This window comes from Durio zibethinus, chromosome 5, assembly GCF_047325235.1.
Source record: "Durio zibethinus cultivar Kanyao isolate XHJ-2024 chromosome 5, ASM4732523v1, whole genome shotgun sequence".
NCBI lineage: Eukaryota > Viridiplantae > Streptophyta > Magnoliopsida > Malvales > Malvaceae > Durio > Durio zibethinus.
Window position 1 is genome coordinate 29,099,515 of NC_143166.1, and position 18,797 is coordinate 29,118,311.

Sequence of the window (18,797 nt, forward strand, 5' to 3'; positions counted from 1 at the left end):
TATATCTAAATACATTCAAATTGTTTAAATTCAAACTATTTAAAAATTTTGGTTTAAAGACTTAAAAATATTCATCTTAATTCATTTTTTAAATCTCTAATTAAATAAATAGATAAAAAATCCATTTAAATAAATAGATAAAAACATAATTAATTATTTATATTTTAAAATATTTGATGTAAAATTGAAAACATAATGGATTTTTACTATTTTATTTCATCCAAAACGCATTTCTTTACTCATTTTGTTCCAAATTTCTTCAAATTCTTCGACTAAAAGTTTTTTCTTTTCAAATCTCTATTTCCTCCCTTAAATTTTCCTTTTCTTATTTTCTTTTTCTTTTTGTCATGATTTATAACATCAATAAGAATAAACAATGGATCTTTTCAAAAAAAAAAAAAGTATTTTTTTCATTTCTTGACGTTTGTGATTTATTTTTAAAGAAGTTTTATTTTTTTATTTTCATGTAATTTTTGGTTAACATATATCAATTCTATTGCTTATATTCTAAATTTTATTACATTATGATGATAAAAGTTTTAAATTGGAGTTTTCTAAACTCTTTTTTGCAATGAATAAAACTTTCTGATCATGGGTACATGCATGCATTAAGAAGATAAACATTTAGGGGATCAAGGAATAGTTTAGAATTTGACAAAATTTTCTCAATTCGATCCCTAAATCATATTTTTGTCTTTAATTTCAAATTCGCTTATTCTTTTGACCAGTTTCATTATTAAATTTCAGTTGCACTTTATCTTTGATTTTCCTTATAATTTCCTGAGATCTATAAATACTTATTATATTTGGATTTTATGCAAACTTTTTTATATATAATAAATTTCCCTTTTTTAATAATCAAGCAATCAAATTTATGAAATGAATTTAATTAAAAAATTCAACATGTTAAATATTAACTAATATAACTTTCTATATTAAGATAGAGGTCAAAAAGTTATTTGAAAATTTTGTTGATAAATTTTTTTATTTTAGAATTTTTATACTTTCAATTTATGAAATTAAAAATTAAATAAAAAATTTTAATATTAAATATATAAATTTAATAAAAATAAAAGAGAGAAAATACAAATATTTAATGATAAAAAAAAAATTTTAAATTTACAAAATTTTATGTAAATTTTTAATTAATTAAATTATATATTATTATAAATATAAAAATCTCACGTATTTGCACAGGCAAAAAACTAGTTTACATTAAAAATAATCATCTTCACTTAAATACAATTAATCATCCAATATTAAAATGATGATTAATTTTTCCTATAATTTTATTTTTTTTAGATATAAATCAAATATGATATAAAATAATTATTATATCATATACACCAAACACGATATAATATATATATATATATATATTATATAGTTGCTGAACTGCAGCAAAATAACTACAACCTCAAACATTTTCACATTATGATATGCACGTCTGTATGGTTTATAAGAGAGTTTCCATGACATTATTGACATGATATTCTATGTGTAATTTTTTCTTTTCTCAAAATCAAAATCTCCACCACGCTAATTTTAGCAAGTTTTGGACCAACTTAGCACCTTAAACCAATTGTTAATATGTATTGGTCTGATTTCAAGTGCGGATGAATATGAGTATGAACATCAATTCATATTATCTCTGAAAGGATTAAAGGATTAACAAATAATTTTAATAAACATAATTAAGTCACGCCCTTTAAAGATATTTTTATTAAAAAAATTTTTTTTTAACAGGATATAAAATTTCCCTTCCTAGCTCTTTTTGACAGAACAAGATTGATGCCTAAAGGTGTCCATTCCATCTATCATAGTATGACTTACAATATTAGGAAATTCTGGCTCCGCATGTTAAACTAAAATAACAAAGGAGAGACACAAATTTAAGAAATATAATTATAATTTTATAATTTTACATGTTATCAATAGCAAGAATCTTATACATAGGGGTTACTACCCATCTAGTAAGCCTGTGATGCTAGGAAAATTATTGTATAGGATCTCCAATATCGTACAGTGAGGACAGCCTTCATCCATTTATCACTTTAAGTTCGCTAACACTACATGTCGGCCTCGTCCACAATATGCCAAGGCCTTCTATCATCCGTACAAAATGGATGAAAAAAAAAAGGGATTTCCCTTAACTAATTCATTGCCATAGTAACAACAGAACGGGCGCGGTGGCCATTTGTCAAATTATAAAAAATTAATCATTAAATCTGCAAATTTTCGTTTCAGAAACCAAAAGGTGACTTACTTCTGCTTCCACCTTCTCCATACTGCTCATTCCATTTTCTCAGCTCATTCATGCTTGTAGCATCATAAGCGACAGACGGACCCACCTATTACACAAGAATCATGCATCAAGCTGTAATTAAAAAAATCAAAATATCTTGTTTTAAACAGAATAACCATAACTATCCCTTAAGACAGCTCAAACACATGCACAATAGCAAAATAAAAAAATAATAATAAACACAGAAAAGACCTGAAAACACCCCATCAGACTGGTCAAAACTCAAAATGCACAAGAACATGCTCTACTTAAAGTTGTCAAGTTGGAATGGTACTAAGCTCAAAGCATGTATCAGTAATATTATTAATCTCCCCTCTATAATGTTCAACTGAGACAATTGTTTATGGCTTTATGCTATACAAGTATAGTTTAGCATTTCATATTAAACAAGGCAACAGAATCAAAATACATGTATTAATACGCTACCTTGGCTTTTGACTGAACAAAGTCATCCAAATTAAGGGGTCTTAATAGTGCAGCTGCATCTTTTTTGCCACCCTGGAAAATCAAGTGATAAATATCAACTCACGAGTCAAACAGCACACCTTTATTTTCTTCATACCAAAGACATTTGACTGTTTTTTCACATACATGGCACTTCCATAACTAAATGTGATACCATACTACAAAGGATCTCTCCTTCAACATAGTGCAGAAAAAGTGTGTAATAGTTTTTTGCAAAATGTTATAAAAGGTGCAGAAAGAAACTGCTGGAGGTACATAAGAAATATGAGAGGAATAATCCAAATCAAAATAAAAACATAAGTGAAACACCAGACTATTAGCCTAGAAGCACCTATCAAATCTATACATCATTTAAGTGCACAAGCAGGTACCTTCTTTTCTTCTTCTAGAAGTTCTTGCACAGGCCTGTATGCTGCAGCTATACATAGGTTCTGCACTTAAAATTATGGAGAAATATGAGTCCACTATTCAACACTTCAACTGACACTAAAATCAATACTTTACCTTCAAATCACTGCCAGAATACCCCTCAGTTGCACTTGCAAGTTTGTCAAATGAGAAATTAGGTGCTAAATTCTCTTGTGTGAGAAATATTTTCAGTATCTTCATGCGGTTTTCGGCATCTGGTAGGTCAACATATATCCTAAATGGCCACCCAACACAATTCATGAGCAATACTGGTTACTACCATAACCATTAACAAATAAGAGAAACTTGCTTGCAGAAACTCATGAATGTCCGATTTACCTTCTTGGTAAGCGGCGAATAACAGCATCATCAAGATCAAATGGCCTATTTGTGGCACCAAGGATGAGGATTCTTTGGCTATCTTTTGACCTTAATCCATCCCAAGCAGCCATGAACTCATTTCTCATTCTCCTAGTTGCCTCATGTTCAAAACCACCGCCACGAGCACCAAGCAAACTATCAACCTATGATGCAAAATTCAATTCCCAAAATTTAATCCGAAACCTCAAGAAAAATGGCTCAAAATCTTAGAAAAGGAAATATAATTGGAAACAACCCTCTTGGGAGCCCTAACATGGTGTTAATGTGTATATATTGGAATCATAATCTTCACTTAAACTTCAGTTTATTCAACCTTAGAGTCTTACCTTAAACGGTTGTAATGATAAATTAATAATGTTTGGGACAGCTTACCACAAAACAAAATTTTCCCAGTTCAGGACATTTTACTACATGTTAGCCTTGAATTGATCTTTATTTTCAAATGACAAAATATTAAGCTAAATAAACTTAATTGATATTTTGAAAAAAATTTATTTAATACATGTTCTTAAGTTTTATTATTTTTTGTACTAAATAAATGATATATTATTTGAAGTGATATTTGATTTGAAAAATATATTGGAAAATTGTTTTAAAAGATTGATATTAATGTTTATACCAAAAATACAAATTTCCAAGATTGATTACTCTTTGTAAAATTTTTTCAAAATTTAAACAAACATTTCTTCATATTTTTGTATTTCTCAAACCAAAACTATTTTTAAAGATTATTTATTTGAGCTTAAATAAAAGTCTAATTGTTGTTTTTAAAGTGAATTTATTTATCTCAATACAATTTTGATAATATTAATTTTGAGAAATGAATTAACTTAAGAAAATTGTTTGTAAGAACAAAGTTTTTCAACATTGAATTTATTTTAATTTTTTGTATTGATTTACAAAATTTTAATATTTGAATTTTATATCCCCTTAAGTCTAGTTTATAAATTTTCAAACAGATCTTGATTTAGAGTTGTATAATTTAAGATATGATCAAATTAATAAGTACATTGTAAAACAAGATTTAATTTTTCGATCTAGAGGATCAATCCCATCAAGTCGGAATGCTCATCCCTTCTTTGCCAAACTAGATGATCGATCCCAAGGTTGATCCCCTCAAGTCAGAATGCTCCTCCCCTGTTTCTTAAGCTAAAAGACTGATTCATCATTTCTAACTACTATATTTTTTAATCCAGAAACATGAGTACCGATCCCCTTCTCATAAGAAGTTTGAATAAACAAAATTTGAAGGAAATACCGAATCTTTCTTAATTCCAATGACTCACATTGGCTAGAGATGATATTCTACTATAAAAAGATGCCTCCAACACATTCAAAACAAGAGAACGATGAACCGAGAGCTTTAAATCAAAAAATCAAGAGCTTTAGAGTCAACAATGCTTCAATTCAATATTCTTTTTGTAATCTTTGTATCCAATCTTCATTTGTCTCTTCATCTTTGTACTTAACCTTAGCAAACACTTGCCTATTAGAGGTTTTTATTAGTTTGCAAAAGCCTTTGTATCCAAAGGGGATTAGCGAGTAAGAGGTGTGGTATCCTCTTTAGATCTTTGTAGTGAGATTGGGTAGAATCTTACAAAAGGTAGAGGTTGCTATCTTAAACCTTGAAAAGATAGAGATTGTAATTTGTATAAGAACATTTTTCACTAGTTGATTTGAAGCTTGGCTAGGAAAGCTAAGGGAGACATAAGTTCTAATTTAAGAAAGACCGAACCTCTATAAATCCTTATGTTTGATCTCTCTATTCTTACTCCTTTATTTTCATTATTATTTATTTGTGCTTTAATTTTTTTTATTATTGTTTATATCATCAAATTTCTATCAAAGATTTTATTGTTTTAAATTTCTTATTTAAATTTATTGAAAGTCAATTTTAAGAAAGAATTTACAGACAATCGCCCCTCCGCTTGGATTGTTATCTACACCTAAGTTAACACTATAAAAACAAAATTTTCCAACATGAACTCACCTCGTCAACAAATATAATCACCGGTGCCAGCTTGCTAGCAAAGGAGAAGAGAGCCTTGGTGAGCTTTTCAGCATCTCCAAACCACTATGAAGAAGAAAAAAGTACTATTAGGATTTTAAGTATTTTCAGGGCGAAACAAAAACTTCAGCAATAAATCAATGTAATTTTCTTCTATCTTTATAGTTTTCAATTTTTTTCTCTTTTGGCCATGATGTATAAATTAAGTCAACATATAGATGGTTTGTCCATTTGACAAGCCAACATAGGTAGTATCGTTACTCTAAAAACCAGCACATCCTCAGTTGTCTCTAAACCTTCAATCTAATATTAAACTTGTATGAAGTATTTCAACATCAAAAAATGAAAATTAAAAAAAAAAAAGAAAATGATAGAAAGGAAGAGATATAAAGGAAGTTTAAGATAACCATAAGAAAGAGAGAAAACAAAGGAGAGAGAGCTAAATAAATAATAAATAAAATATTTATTGTGGCAAATAAAAATTAAAAAAATCTTGTATAAATTGTACAATAAACACAATTTTTTTACATCATTATAATTATTGTACAATAAACACTAAAAGCTAATAACATTTAAATCATAATAATTATATATTTAATTACTCTTTTTTTTTTTTAATTATCCTATTGAACATTCTATTTAAATTTCTGAGTAGGACTGTCATTTGTATAATTTAGCAGTTGTTTATTTTTTTTAATATTATGTCTTTAACATTAATTGTCTTTTTCAATATAAATTATGATTGTTAACAAATTTTGATTAGATTGATATTAACATGTTTTAATACATAAAAATAAAAAATTAATTTTTTTAAAAAATATTTACTAATTTTACTAAAAAAGTTTTCCCACCAGTAAAATTCTAGCTTGATAAAAACAGGCAAGTATCAAGCTGCAAAACACAATGCCAGACAACAAATGCAGGGTCTACAAAATGAAACAGGCAATAAAAATCTCATTAACATGATAACATTTATCTTTTTTTTTTTTTTAGCATACCTTTGATGTAAGAGCTGAACCAGTTATACTGATAAAGTTTGCTCCTGCTTCTGTTGCCAGTGCCTTAGCAAGAAGGGTTTTCCCGGTTCCAGGAGGACCAAAAAGTAATATTCCTTTGCAAGGCTGAAAAAAGTTTCACCCATTTACACACAAAAAACTTATCAAATTTCCATTACCATCCACAGAAATAAAAGGTCAAATACCCGCAATAAATTTCCATGAGAAAAAAGTTCAGGCCTCCTCATTGGAAGAATGACAAGTTCATTCAATGCTTTCTTCACGTCTTCAAGAGCACCTATATCATCAAATTTGACACCAATTTCACCAGGTGGTACCACTGCTGAAACAAAGTTGCTTTCATACTCATCCTTTGCAAGGTTCTGCAAATTTTACATTAAGTAAACTCAGTATTGATGTCACATTCAAGTTTCAGTATTCTTTATAAATAATGGGAATGAAAATCATGCCTTCAAGTTTTGTGCAGGCTTTCGAGATAATGTTTCTTGCTCCTTCAACCTCAAAACTGCAATTTCAAGACTTCAAATGAAAGGAAAAAATTAAGTGGTGGAATCCTTGATGTTTGTTATGCTTATATAGGGCATACATATACAGGGTCACTAACATGCATTCACATACTTATCATTTTGATGGAGACATACCTTTCTCGAGGCAGACATAATCTTTCCCCTTTTATGGAAGGGAGTGTGCAAGTTGATAAGTAATGGTTTTTAGCCCAACCAACAACTTTCTCAGCTTCTGCCAACAAAATTAAGAGGGGGAGATTAGTACCAAACTGTTTTACGATACAAAAGAAATTAATCAATCTCATTTGCTAGACTCCAAAAGTGTTATGCACAGTGATCCAGCACAAATCAACAGAACCAGCATTGATGATGGTCAAATTTTCAGCTTCTCAACTTAACATGGCCATATTGCAGCCAAAAGGGCAAAGTTGGGAAAGACAACAATGACATCACACGATTCATTCACATCTAAAGAGTTAAAATGAAATTGACTTTGTTTTAGTGGTCAAATTGACTCATTCATACAACACCAAGATTATATTTGTTCTCGACCAAGTAACTTTGGCATACAAGAACATGGATAGTAAACATTTTTTATCTCTTTTGTCAGGGGCATAAATTAAATTTAAGACTATTTAATCAAAGAAAAATTACTAAAAGTATATTCATTTCAATCCTTACTCCGCTTTGTCAGTATCACACCGTCAGTATTTGCATGTAATAGGTCCAAACATGACAGCTCATTTTCTTCAAGAACCTGCAAGACAATTGCTTCAGCAATAAAATTCTCACAACATACAAAATGTTACAATGATATTAACAATAGCTCTCAGTTTCATTTGCACTCCACTACCGAAATCAAATTCAATCCTTCTACACGTAAAATTGACCAGAAAATATGCCAAATAACCAAACCGAAACTGAATGCATACCTTATGTAACTCATTTAAATTGCTTCTTGATATCACAATTCTCCGGTCCTCATCAAGTTGTTTATTAAATATTCTAAGGAGATCTTCCTCCTGGAAAGAGTAGCAAAAGATTAAAAGAGAGAGACAGAGATGTTTGGATAGATAATAGTATTCTTAAGTTTCTTCTCGTTTTCACTTGGAATTACTTTAGGAGGATGTATACACAAAACATTGGTGAAGAGTTCATATATTTCATCATCAGCAGATCTCTTGGTTACTTTAAGTCCCTCAGTAAGGCGCTTCAAAGGGAGAGGCTGCAAAAGAGAAGTAATTCATGTCAAATGATTGCTCAGATAGAGAGAGACAAAGCTTGAATTCAAATGGTAATAAAAAGCCCCAACAACAAAAACACTTTACAAACTATAAACATGAAAAAGCAAATAAAAGAACTTCCTTTCCATATTTAAATAACACAAACAACAATGACTTTATTCTTCGATAATACAACTGTCCCAAACAAAAGAATCAGCTTGCATGGGAAAAAAAATTCATCGTAAAGCCCTAAACATGCCTAAAGAGAACACATCTGAAATGAAGACCTAGAGATTCTCAGCTCCTTGTCAACCATAATCCAGTAAACCCCCCCCCCCCTCCCCATCTAGGCATTAAGAACTTTCACCAAGACATAGTTTCTTGCAAGAACTCAAAGTTTAGAAAGAAAAAAGTAGCAATGTGATAGTACTTGAACCAAGACATTGGTTTTGTTGCAAGGAATTGAAGTTTGGAAAGTTGCAAGTAAATCAATTGAGAATGATTAGATAGAGGGAGAATGATCCTAACCAAGAACCAATAGAATGAAAACACATTAGACAAGCAAAAGTATATCTCTCAAAATATATTAATGATATATTGCAGAAGCTTCTATTCACAGTATAAATGTATAATTACAGCTTACAGGGCAATTAAAATGACCTAATCAGGAAGTTAACAATAGTTTATCAAAATTTTTCAAAAACCCAACCAAGCCGAAACTACAGAGTCAACACTTGAAGAGACAGATGATTTCCATGCCAAATACATTATAGGTTCTTTTTTGTTCAAAATAATTATAGTTAAGTTAGCAAGCATTACCAGTTTTGCAAGGCGACCAAAATTTGGGAGTATCATCGTCTGTTGGAGATGGCAGTAGCGATTATAGACAGAAAAAGGGAAAACGTTAATGCTAATAATTAAGAAGTAAAAGTTTTAAATAAACACAAGCAACAACTTATGAACTGGAGTGTGTTTTTATGTAAGTGCATGCCTTCTTCAGTTCGAATATGTTAAAATACACACAGAATATGGAGAGCTTCAGACATCAGTTTCAATGCTTACAAATTTCTCTTTCTCCTTTGACCCTGTTTCAACTCTGTTTTGCCCACAAATCAATACAATAGGACCTGATAATTTGTCAAACATTTCGTGAACCCTGCTGATAAACTCTTTACGGTTTGACTTGCGAACTGCCCTAGACAACCATTGCGAAGAATCTTGAAAATATACAATAAGAGGCTGCATGGAATGCAAAACCTGAAAAGAAGGCAAAACCAAACATATATGACTAAGAAAGTCCAGGTTATAAGGCCAAAAAAAAAAAAGGAAGTCCAGGTTAAGACTCAATTAATATGTAAAGAAACAGCTTTACTTGTAGACTAAGCAAAAAGTGGTAGAATTCTTTTAAGGTGCTTTTGGGCACTTAATTTTGAACTTCAATTTTAAATTTATAGGTTTCAAACTTTATTTAAAATTCATGAATTTTTCCTTCGTTTGTATGAACTTAGGATTGAAAATTCAAGACTTTAAACCTTGAGGACGGACACAACTCTAATTGGCTTGAATTTGAAAAATTCCTACTTTAAAAAGTAATTTGAAATCCTAATTTGAACTTTTTAATATTCCTAGTGTATTTACCTCAAATTAAAATTCAGTTTTTCAAAATCACTGCCAAACAATGAATTTGAATTTTAAAATTCAAATCCAATACAAGTTCACAACCAGGCCATTAGGGAACAATAGAAGGCCAGAAGAAGACAATAACTGTTATGCATAATGCCAAAGGCCCCTCTGGGGCCAACCAGACATTGAAGTTTACCTCATGCAACCAAAAGGTAGTAGATTTTGTTGGCTATCACACATTAGTTTTTAATGCAACCTCTAAAACCAAGAATAATGGAATTTAGAGCAAAAAGAAATAAAGAATTTGAAGCGCTGATGTTATGGAAAGGTTTTCTCTTCTTTCCATTTGATCACTCCCGTTATTAAAGTCTACCAGAATATGCTAGTGGAAGTTGGCAGAACAACATATCTGAAAATTTTACCTCGCATAAAGCTTCCATGGCAATATAGCAGTCCTCTGCCTGAGTATCATGATCATGCTCAATGTCCTTAACTGTGGACAAGTTGTCAGTTTGTTTAAAGTTAGTTGAACAACTTGCTGACACTAACAGAAGTAAATTAGATTCAAATACAGTCATAAGTGCATGCAAAAAAAGTATAAATCAATACAAACCAAAAAAAATTCTTACATAACCTAGTATCTAACAAATGTATCAAAAAAAAAAAATTGACATCTCTAAGGCATAAAAAATTACATACATAGAAAGTTCAGCATTGTATACAGAAGATCTCAAGTCTAGGCAAGAAGAAAAATATCCTCCTTCAAACAATTAGCCAAAAGTTGAAAAATAGTTGTGGCATCTCAACAATTTTTTAATAAAAACATTTCCTAAGAAACCAAGGTTAAAAAAAATGAGATATAATCGAATAGCATATTCCATCAAGCTGAGTGCTTTTCAAGAATATCTTGCTAACTTAAAACAATGGAATAATAATCAACAACAAAAAAAAAATTAGCTCAAGCAACACAATATTGTGAACATTCATGCTAATTTTTCTATAATTCAATATTCTATCACAGACATTATATTTGGTTGATAGTTGATACACTTAACAACTTCTGGTTAAGAACTTCCAGCTTATTTAAACACGCTCTTAATAAACTGAGTTTTAGAAACAGGAAACACTGAGTCAAGAACAGTATTGTGAAGACTTTAAGCCTAGTGAATAGAGAAGACAAAAAGTTAATCAAGATTGAAACCAAAAAAAAAACCCTAATGAGGTAAGATATATACCATCTATCCAGTAAACTGGTGTGCCTGCAGAATCCTCAGTGGATTTCTCATCCCTCTCTTCTTCTTTTGCGTTGTTATTGCTACTAATATCCAAAATGACAGCAACTCTGTCTCCATTCACCTCATATACCTCCCCACGTTGACCACTAGACAAGGGTCTGCAGACATCACAGATTAGTTTAAAATGCTACAAGAATATGAATACTAGGATGTTTAAAACTAGAAATATATGGCATAACCTGAAGCGTAAATCCCTCAAGAGAGAAGTTCAAGCTTTACTAGAACCTCAACTATCAATGGTTTTTTCTTACAAAAAGAAAAGAAAAGAGAAAAGAAGTATCCTAGACTAGAAGTAAGCAATTCATTTATGCATTGCGACTACTATAATGACAATCCAAACGCATCATAGATAAAAGCAAATCCACATAACTCTAGTTTTAGATAATTTGCTACAACGACCTCTGGACCTGAACAAAAAGTTAATCATATCCACATACCAATACAGGATACCATCCAAATGGTAGATAGTTTGAATCAAGTACCCACACATAATGCTAATCATATTAAGATATTAACACTAGATATTCAACCATATTTTGTGTAGTTAAAGTAGACATTAAAACGTCAAAATGGCAACTTCTTAGAGGAATATTATGTCCTAAATACACAGTATGTTCTGTTATCCATTCCACACTTCCATGATTGAGAAACTCCCATACCTATTGATAATTTTTTTCCAATGAAACACCTAAAACTTGAAACAGGAAAATAGCTCAGCCATTTTTTATCCACAATTGTCAGAAATGCAGAATATGTATGATCACATTCTATTCTAGCCCTCCATAACTATCAACCTATCTATTCTTAGAATAGACAAAGAACTCAAGATGCATGTAACGAGATTAAATGTTCCTGAAAAGGCTAATATTTCTAAATCCAGCAGGCATAGTAGGAACTGCAAGAAATAAAAACAACAACAATAATAATAATAACAGTTAACAAGCCCTCAACTCACTTAATCAGGAGAAAATAAAATAAAATAAAATAGAGACTGTATCAAAGTGGTTATTTGCAATAAAAAATTCTCTCCCATCACTCTCTTTTAAAAAAAAAAAGGAAAAAGATAATTTCCTCATATGTGGCCGATAATATAATATCTATTAAACAATTGACTGTCATAACTTTGGGAAACAAAACATGGTTTCCCACGAAAGAACATTCACTTTAAAAGATTTTCCATCTAGATACTGCTTGCATCATGTTTTCCTTTATATTTGGTTCTCTAGAAATGGGAAAAAATTAATATGCAGCCACATTCTCACTCCAAAACTTTTTGGAGTTTCTTTCTTGTAAACACATGTTGATTTTGAAGCAAGATGCAATTGTCAATGAATTCATTATGCATATAAGGTTTAGCCAGAACAAAGAAACCAACGTATCCAGTATCCAGTTCCCTCATTAATATAACCATGGCATTGTTAGGCTCTTAAAGACACCACAATCTGAAGCAATCAGTTTGCACCCACCCTAACTAAGAAGGAATTCAGGAGAAAAAGAAAAGGAAAAGGATATGATACTTGAGAAGAAGTGGGAAGCAGGTCTATGAAGTCAAAGTATATCATGTATTGAAGATTGAAACCATAACCGAAAAAAAGTGTACCACTACTGAAAGGCTAAGAGTCAACTACGTGAATTCAAAATTACTGAACCCAAAGTAAAGACAAAGGAAAGAACCACTGACATCTTTCTGAGTTTCTAATCTTATAAAGGCTTAGATCATGCTAGATTAGCAAACTTTATCCACCCACCAAGAAAATTACTCTGCATCATTTGCTCACAGGAAAACATTGTGGAAGATATAAGTTACCAACAGGATCCTTAAATGAAAACGAACCATCACTAAAAAATTTCATTTTCAAGAAAGCCCCAAGAATAATAGGTTTAAGAGCTCTTCTTCTATACATCAGAACGACTTACCAACCCACCTGCCTCGAATACTTGTATAAATATTAGTTGGACCATCAGATGTTGGTATCTTCCCCAATATGATCCTGTGATGCATATATATGTCAATATTATTGGAGGGTGAAATGAAAGTTAATGGAGAGGATGAATCTAGGGTGGGGTTTCTAGGAGGCAGAAAATGGCTATGACCCTCCTATAAGCATGGTTGTTACCAGTCATTATATATAACTAACTATTAACCAAAGCCATTTGATTTCAACAAACAGAAACAGGTACCCCCTCATACTCCAAAGCAGAGAGTCCAAAGTCTCAAAATTCCAGGGCATTTCATGAGACTAGTCAGTGAGGCATCTGATCAGCAGATGGATAAGACTGCTCACTAATCCTTCCATCATTTGGAACCCATAATAAATGTTCATACCAAAAAGAAAACACAACAGAAAATAAAAATAAACAGCAAACTGACAAGAGATCCATCACCAACATAGTGACCTCCAAAAATGCATAATTACAGTCACAGCATTTCTTCTTCTTTAGCATTTTTATTAGAAGTAATAAAATTTCATAAAGTAAAATCACATACTGACATCACACATTCATCATTTTTCAATTGTTTCACACATCAAACATTGTTGAATGGTACAGTTTAGAGCAAAAACAAAGCAGAATCTAAAGTGACACTACCATATAGACGAAAAAGTTAAAAATATATAAACCAAAACAATATACAGGTAAATCAAAGTGTTTCTTACCTTTTGTTGGCTTCAATTTGCACATCAGGTCCAATATATTTCACACGATCCCCTAAAAAAAGAATGAAAAATCAGTTGGAAGAATGAAGAGAAAAAAATGTCTACAGCTAAAAGTGTATGAAAAGTAGTTTATCATACACAAATCCAGAGAGTGAACACATTAGTTTCCAGCACCAAACCAGAAAGAGCAACCAACATTGAAGCCATGAGCTTAATTATACTGCCATAACCAAAGAAGAAAAAAGGAAAAGCCTTCCATAACCACTGTACTGGCATCTAAATTTTATTTCCATAGCAAAACTCCAAGAAGGCTACTGCTACTTTCAAAATAATGTTGCTTATTGCTATCCATCACAACATTCTTATTTTGAGGGGATAATACAACATTCATTTTATATATTCTTCTTTACTTCATATTTTTTCTCTCTTCTGATAATTTGCTTGGCAGATAAACTCACATGCTCAGCAAATTTCAAGCACCTGACCCACCTGTGAACGTGCCTATAAGCTCTAACAACCTAAACTTTTCTTGCCAGTTTAACTTTCACAACTACCTCAGATAGAAAAGTGAGGAAGGACAAGTGACCAATTACCAAGATCATTATTTAAAATATGCCAACAGGAAAAAAAAAAAAGCAGTTTTCAGTACAAAGAGACTACTTCCACATGTTGAACCAATGAGCAAAAACTACCAGAAAACATAACGTTTCAAAAGTTTGAATTAAACAAAAGAAGAAATGAATGTGTTAGCCTAATAGCATTTGACATATCAGCGGCATGAATTTTTTTGTTTTTACTTTCCTGAGTCAAGGACTTACTAAAAATCAGACCAGGGCATTCTACAAGTATTTACTATTTCTAGAAAAATGTTTCCTCAGTCAAAGGTTATAAAATATCTGCATAAAAATAAATTCAGAGAAAAACATATACGAAGAAGGCATGGAGAAAAAGCCCATCTAATAGATAATTTTCCATGTTCTCACTGAAGTTAAATACAACAAGAAGGAGGAGGAGAATGACATTATCTATTAGGAATAAACATTTTAGAATGCATAGAACTTTCAAATGAATGTATACTTAACAAACATGCTTGCATATACTACCACCCAAAATTAGTTACCTTTCTTAAGCAGCTTCTTGGATTTATCAGCAGATTCATCGGCCTCAGACTTTGAGGTTTCAGAGAAACTCTCAGATTCTCCAGAGACTCTCTGCCGCAGATGAAAAAACATAATGAGAAAGAGTTCAAACCCACTATATACAAGTTTTAAAGAATCCTTGTATACAAATGCACAAGAAATCAGGAGTTCCACGTAAAGACATAATAACAACATAAAAGAGAACGGAGATTTAAGCTAAACCTATCAAGGAGTTAATAGTACATGATCTATTGTTGATAAGATAATTCTATGGTGCATACAACTTGTTCAAAGTTGAAAATAGAGCAAGAGTCCTTTCAACCCATTGAAAAACAAAGTCAAACCTTTCTTCTTACTTCCCCTCACTTTCTCAGATTTTTCCTGTCATAGGAACATAGCTCGCTATTTTCACCAAGTAATGTACTCTCAACTTTCAGTCACAGTAAATTTCAAAAAATACTTAATATGTGTGTTTTGCAGTTCTGCAGCCTCAAAGATTAAAAGGTAGATCCAATCACATGGAATGTGGCACCAAAAACACAAAAATTATTCCACAAAAGATCTGCCTCCATTTCGTCCAATATTTATAGAGATAACCTAGATCCACTCTGTGAAACATTGAGAAATCCAGGTGCACACTAATCCCTCATAAGCATTGGGAAGAAAGACTACAAGCACCCCCAAGGCCTAGATTTATGGTTTTCCCAGTCCCCAAGAGTTTGCAAGTTAAAAAGGTGAACATAACATGCAGGATTAGACCAGAAGCTGATAAGAACAGTTACCATTTAACATGTCAAGAGATGAGATCACTGGATACAGAAAACTAAATATAATAATGAGAAATTTTGATTACCCTCCTAAAGGTATCATGAAACCACAAAAAAGGCCCTCATACTTTATAAAGTGCACGAATCCACCCAACTTTTAACTTTTAAACCCATTAGTCACTCTGATAACAATTTTGTTAAGACAATAATGCCCTTTCCTACCAAGGATTTTTTAAAAGAAAGTACCCTTAAGAGGGCAATGCCAAATTATGTTAAGTTACATTCTCAGCCCAAAGAACACCACCTCCATGAAAATATACCTTCTCAAACTCTTCAAGGCTGTAGGGGACAAGTTTCTTGAGGGCTGCTTCAGCAGTTGCCTGCACTTCATCCACATCACTGGAGTCTGTTCTTGTCTCATTGCTGCTTGTCCAGTCTTCCTCATTACTCACATCATTTTCATCCTCAATCTCTGACTCTGAAGTACAATCTGCTGCAGATTCCAGATTCTCATCTTCTGATTCAGTCTCAGATGAGCAATCATCACCAAAATCCTATAAGAAAAATGAACAGATAAAAGACCTATTTTTGGAGCATATTAAATGGGACAAAAGTTTAAATTTCCAAGTCATTCAAATCTTACATATGGAGCAAGAACACTGCCATCAAGCACTAAAAGCGGCACTTTTAACTCTCGTGCTAGTGCCCTAACTAGTCTCTCTCGATAAAGTTCTGTGCCTACAGATGGCAAGACTCCAAAATTATATTTGTTTATGTAAAATCAAAGAGAAAAAGCACAGTTACAAGAATACAAGGAAGAATTCATTGAAGAAAATAATTTATATCAGGTGCATACCTGGGACACTCTGAAGCAGTATTCTCCCACTTGAAGATGTCAATCGAGCACCATAAGAAGCAGTTAACTTCTTATGTTTCAAATGGGAAGCAACACATTCAACCAAAATATTTTTGGTATTCTCACTACAGAGAAAACCAAAAAAAAAAAAAAAAGTAAATTAATAACTACATAGCAAGATAATCTAAAGATGCAAAAGAAAAGTAAAAAAAAAACTGCAAATAGTATTTACTGAATGTGATAAGGAAATGTTTCCCAAGAAACATGTATTTTCTCCCATGGAACAACTCTGCGCAAAAACTCATTTTTAAACTTCTCACGTCTGGTCAAAAATGGTGATTCCTTCTTCTTACTCTCTATAGAAAGTTTTTCATTATTGAGCCATTCCTTTTGATCCTGTTCCCCGAGCTGAGCATGTGCATCACAAGGCTTCACATCCTCCCCAACCTTTTCCTGCCGGGTCTTTCCTTTATCAACGTTAGTTCCATCATTCACAGGTCTATAATTATCCTCACTAGCATTTCTTCCATCACCTTTAGAACTATACAAACGTAACTGATGATTACTTAAACATGGAGCAGACCTTGCATACAAACCCGTGTATGTAAATGCAGAAGCAATACCTCTAGTGTAAGATGAATCCAAAAGATTTTTTCTAATCAAATTACCATCCAAACAACCAGTCCCCACAGCATACGGTCGGTTCAAAGATTGATAACAAGCATGAACCTGGAAATTTTGCCTAATTAAATGTTTCCACTGTTGAAACACCAAACCCCATCTCTGGCTTCTAACCCTTATTCTCCTTGCAAGCATTGTAACCAACAATTATTCTTAAAACCTGGATTGGAATGTACACTTCCATCAGTTTATATGGATTTCATGTAATATATTAACTAAAAAAAATAAATATGGAAAGTGTGATCATCTCAGAAGAAACACCATCAAAGCAACACATTCTATCACCATTTCGACTAACTAGATTTCAACAATTGCGAAATATTGCTAGTTTTCCGAATGCAAGCTACTTTATTTCCGTAAGAAATTGAGAAAGAAAATAGAAAACGCTTTCTAAAAATATGTATCCATGTACTAACCAAAATTTTGTGGGAAAACGGGGCGTTTCCCAGGAAAACTGAAACCGTAGAAGAAAATTTTTCCTAGGGAAAATCCAGTTTCCCAATCCAATCCTCGTAAAATAAACAAAAAAGCTTTCCAAACCTTAAAATAAGGTTAAAAATTTCAATTCCTCTTTCACATTCTATACTTTCCCTGCAACCTAACAGAGGAAGATGACCACACATACTAACAGTCTAATACCATCAAACGGAAAACTAAAATTAAATTAAAAAATAAAATTACTTGAAACATGAAAATAAAAGAAGTAACATACCTCTTTGTTATTAATGTAAGTACCAAATTTAAACCGTTGCTTGTTATTCAATGGACATGGTAGAGAGCAACAAACAGGCTTTCTCACAAACAGGGATAACAAAAAAAAAAAAAAGAGAACTGAGGACGCCAAAGGAAGCGCGAGAAGAGCGATGTTTAGTAAAAGAGAGACAGAGATAAGGTATGGTGAAGTAAGAGCAAAAAGAGGAAGAAATGCAGCTTGTATGATAAATGTTGGTGTGTTTTTTGGTGCTCTGCCGAGGTTTTGGTTTGCGTTTGGGGATAAAAAAGTTTAGGTTTTTGGCAGGATTTGATAATTTGGGGGGCTAGGGTTTCTGGGCCGGCGACTTAAACCTACTTGTCCCTGCCCGTGATCCTCCTCTTTCGGTTTTCCTTAAGGCCCGATATTTGCAAAGGATCAGGCCTGATCCAAGGGCCGTACGACCCGTTACTTAGATTTTCTTTTACATTTTTTTTTTCATATTCCATAAATGGGATTTCGTTTTTATGCAGTAGAATTTATTTTATCTTTATAAGCAAAATTAAAAAGCTGTTACATTTTTTATTTTTTTTATTTTATTATATTTTAAAAAGTACACGTCAATCTATTACTTTTGATCGTGAAATTTAAAAATTTTATTTTTAATGAATGTGATATTTTTTCGTATAAATGATTTTTTCATTCTTGAAACCAAACAAAATAAATAATTCTAAATAAATATACTAAATACAATCTATGTAAAAAAAAAAAAAAAC

At 31.8% G+C, this 18,797-nt stretch overlaps 1 protein-coding gene across 2 annotated transcripts; it reads right to left on the bottom strand.

Annotated features, from left to right (window-relative positions):
• Positions 1-1,883: 1,883 nt before the first annotated feature.
• LOC111281759 (uncharacterized) lies at positions 1,884-18,297 on the bottom strand. Of its 2 annotated transcripts, XM_022869406.2 has the most exons (25): positions 18,043-18,297; positions 16,882-17,490; positions 16,650-16,774; positions 16,437-16,531; positions 16,114-16,347; positions 15,008-15,098; positions 13,888-13,939; positions 13,156-13,221; positions 11,171-11,328; positions 10,358-10,428; positions 9,375-9,569; positions 9,132-9,170; positions 8,207-8,314; positions 8,022-8,111; positions 7,771-7,846; positions 7,225-7,321; positions 7,033-7,102; positions 6,769-6,945; positions 6,566-6,688; positions 5,550-5,633; positions 3,518-3,702; positions 3,275-3,413; positions 3,142-3,201; positions 2,732-2,803; positions 1,884-2,351 (listed from the first exon to the last, which is right to left on the bottom strand). In XM_022869406.2, the coding sequence occupies exons 2-25, from the start codon at positions 17,463-17,465 to the stop codon at positions 2,244-2,246; spliced, it is 3,099 nt and encodes a 1,032-aa protein (XP_022725141.2). In that variant the 5' UTR covers positions 17,466-17,490; positions 18,043-18,297; the 3' UTR covers positions 1,884-2,243. The 2 variants fall into 2 exon arrangements, with proteins under 2 accessions (XP_022725141.2, XP_022725142.2); XM_022869407.2 differs by lacking the exon at positions 13,156-13,221.
• Positions 18,298-18,797: the final 500 nt, after the last annotated feature.

Bases quoted from the DNA above. Each gene is read 5' to 3' on its own strand.
- LOC111281759 (XM_022869406.2), bottom strand. From the start codon at position 17,465: ATGCTTGCAAGGAGAATAAGGGTTAGAAGCCAGAGATGGGGTTTGGTG. The intron at 8,315-9,131 runs GTAATGCTTGCT...TCTCTTTTGCAG, and splicing joins TTGGTCGCCTTGCAAAACTG to CCTCTCCCTTTGAAGCGCCT. The intron at 6,689-6,768 runs GTATTTGACCTT...AACTTTTTTCAG, and splicing joins CTCATGGAAATTTATTGCGG to CCTTGCAAAGGAATATTACT.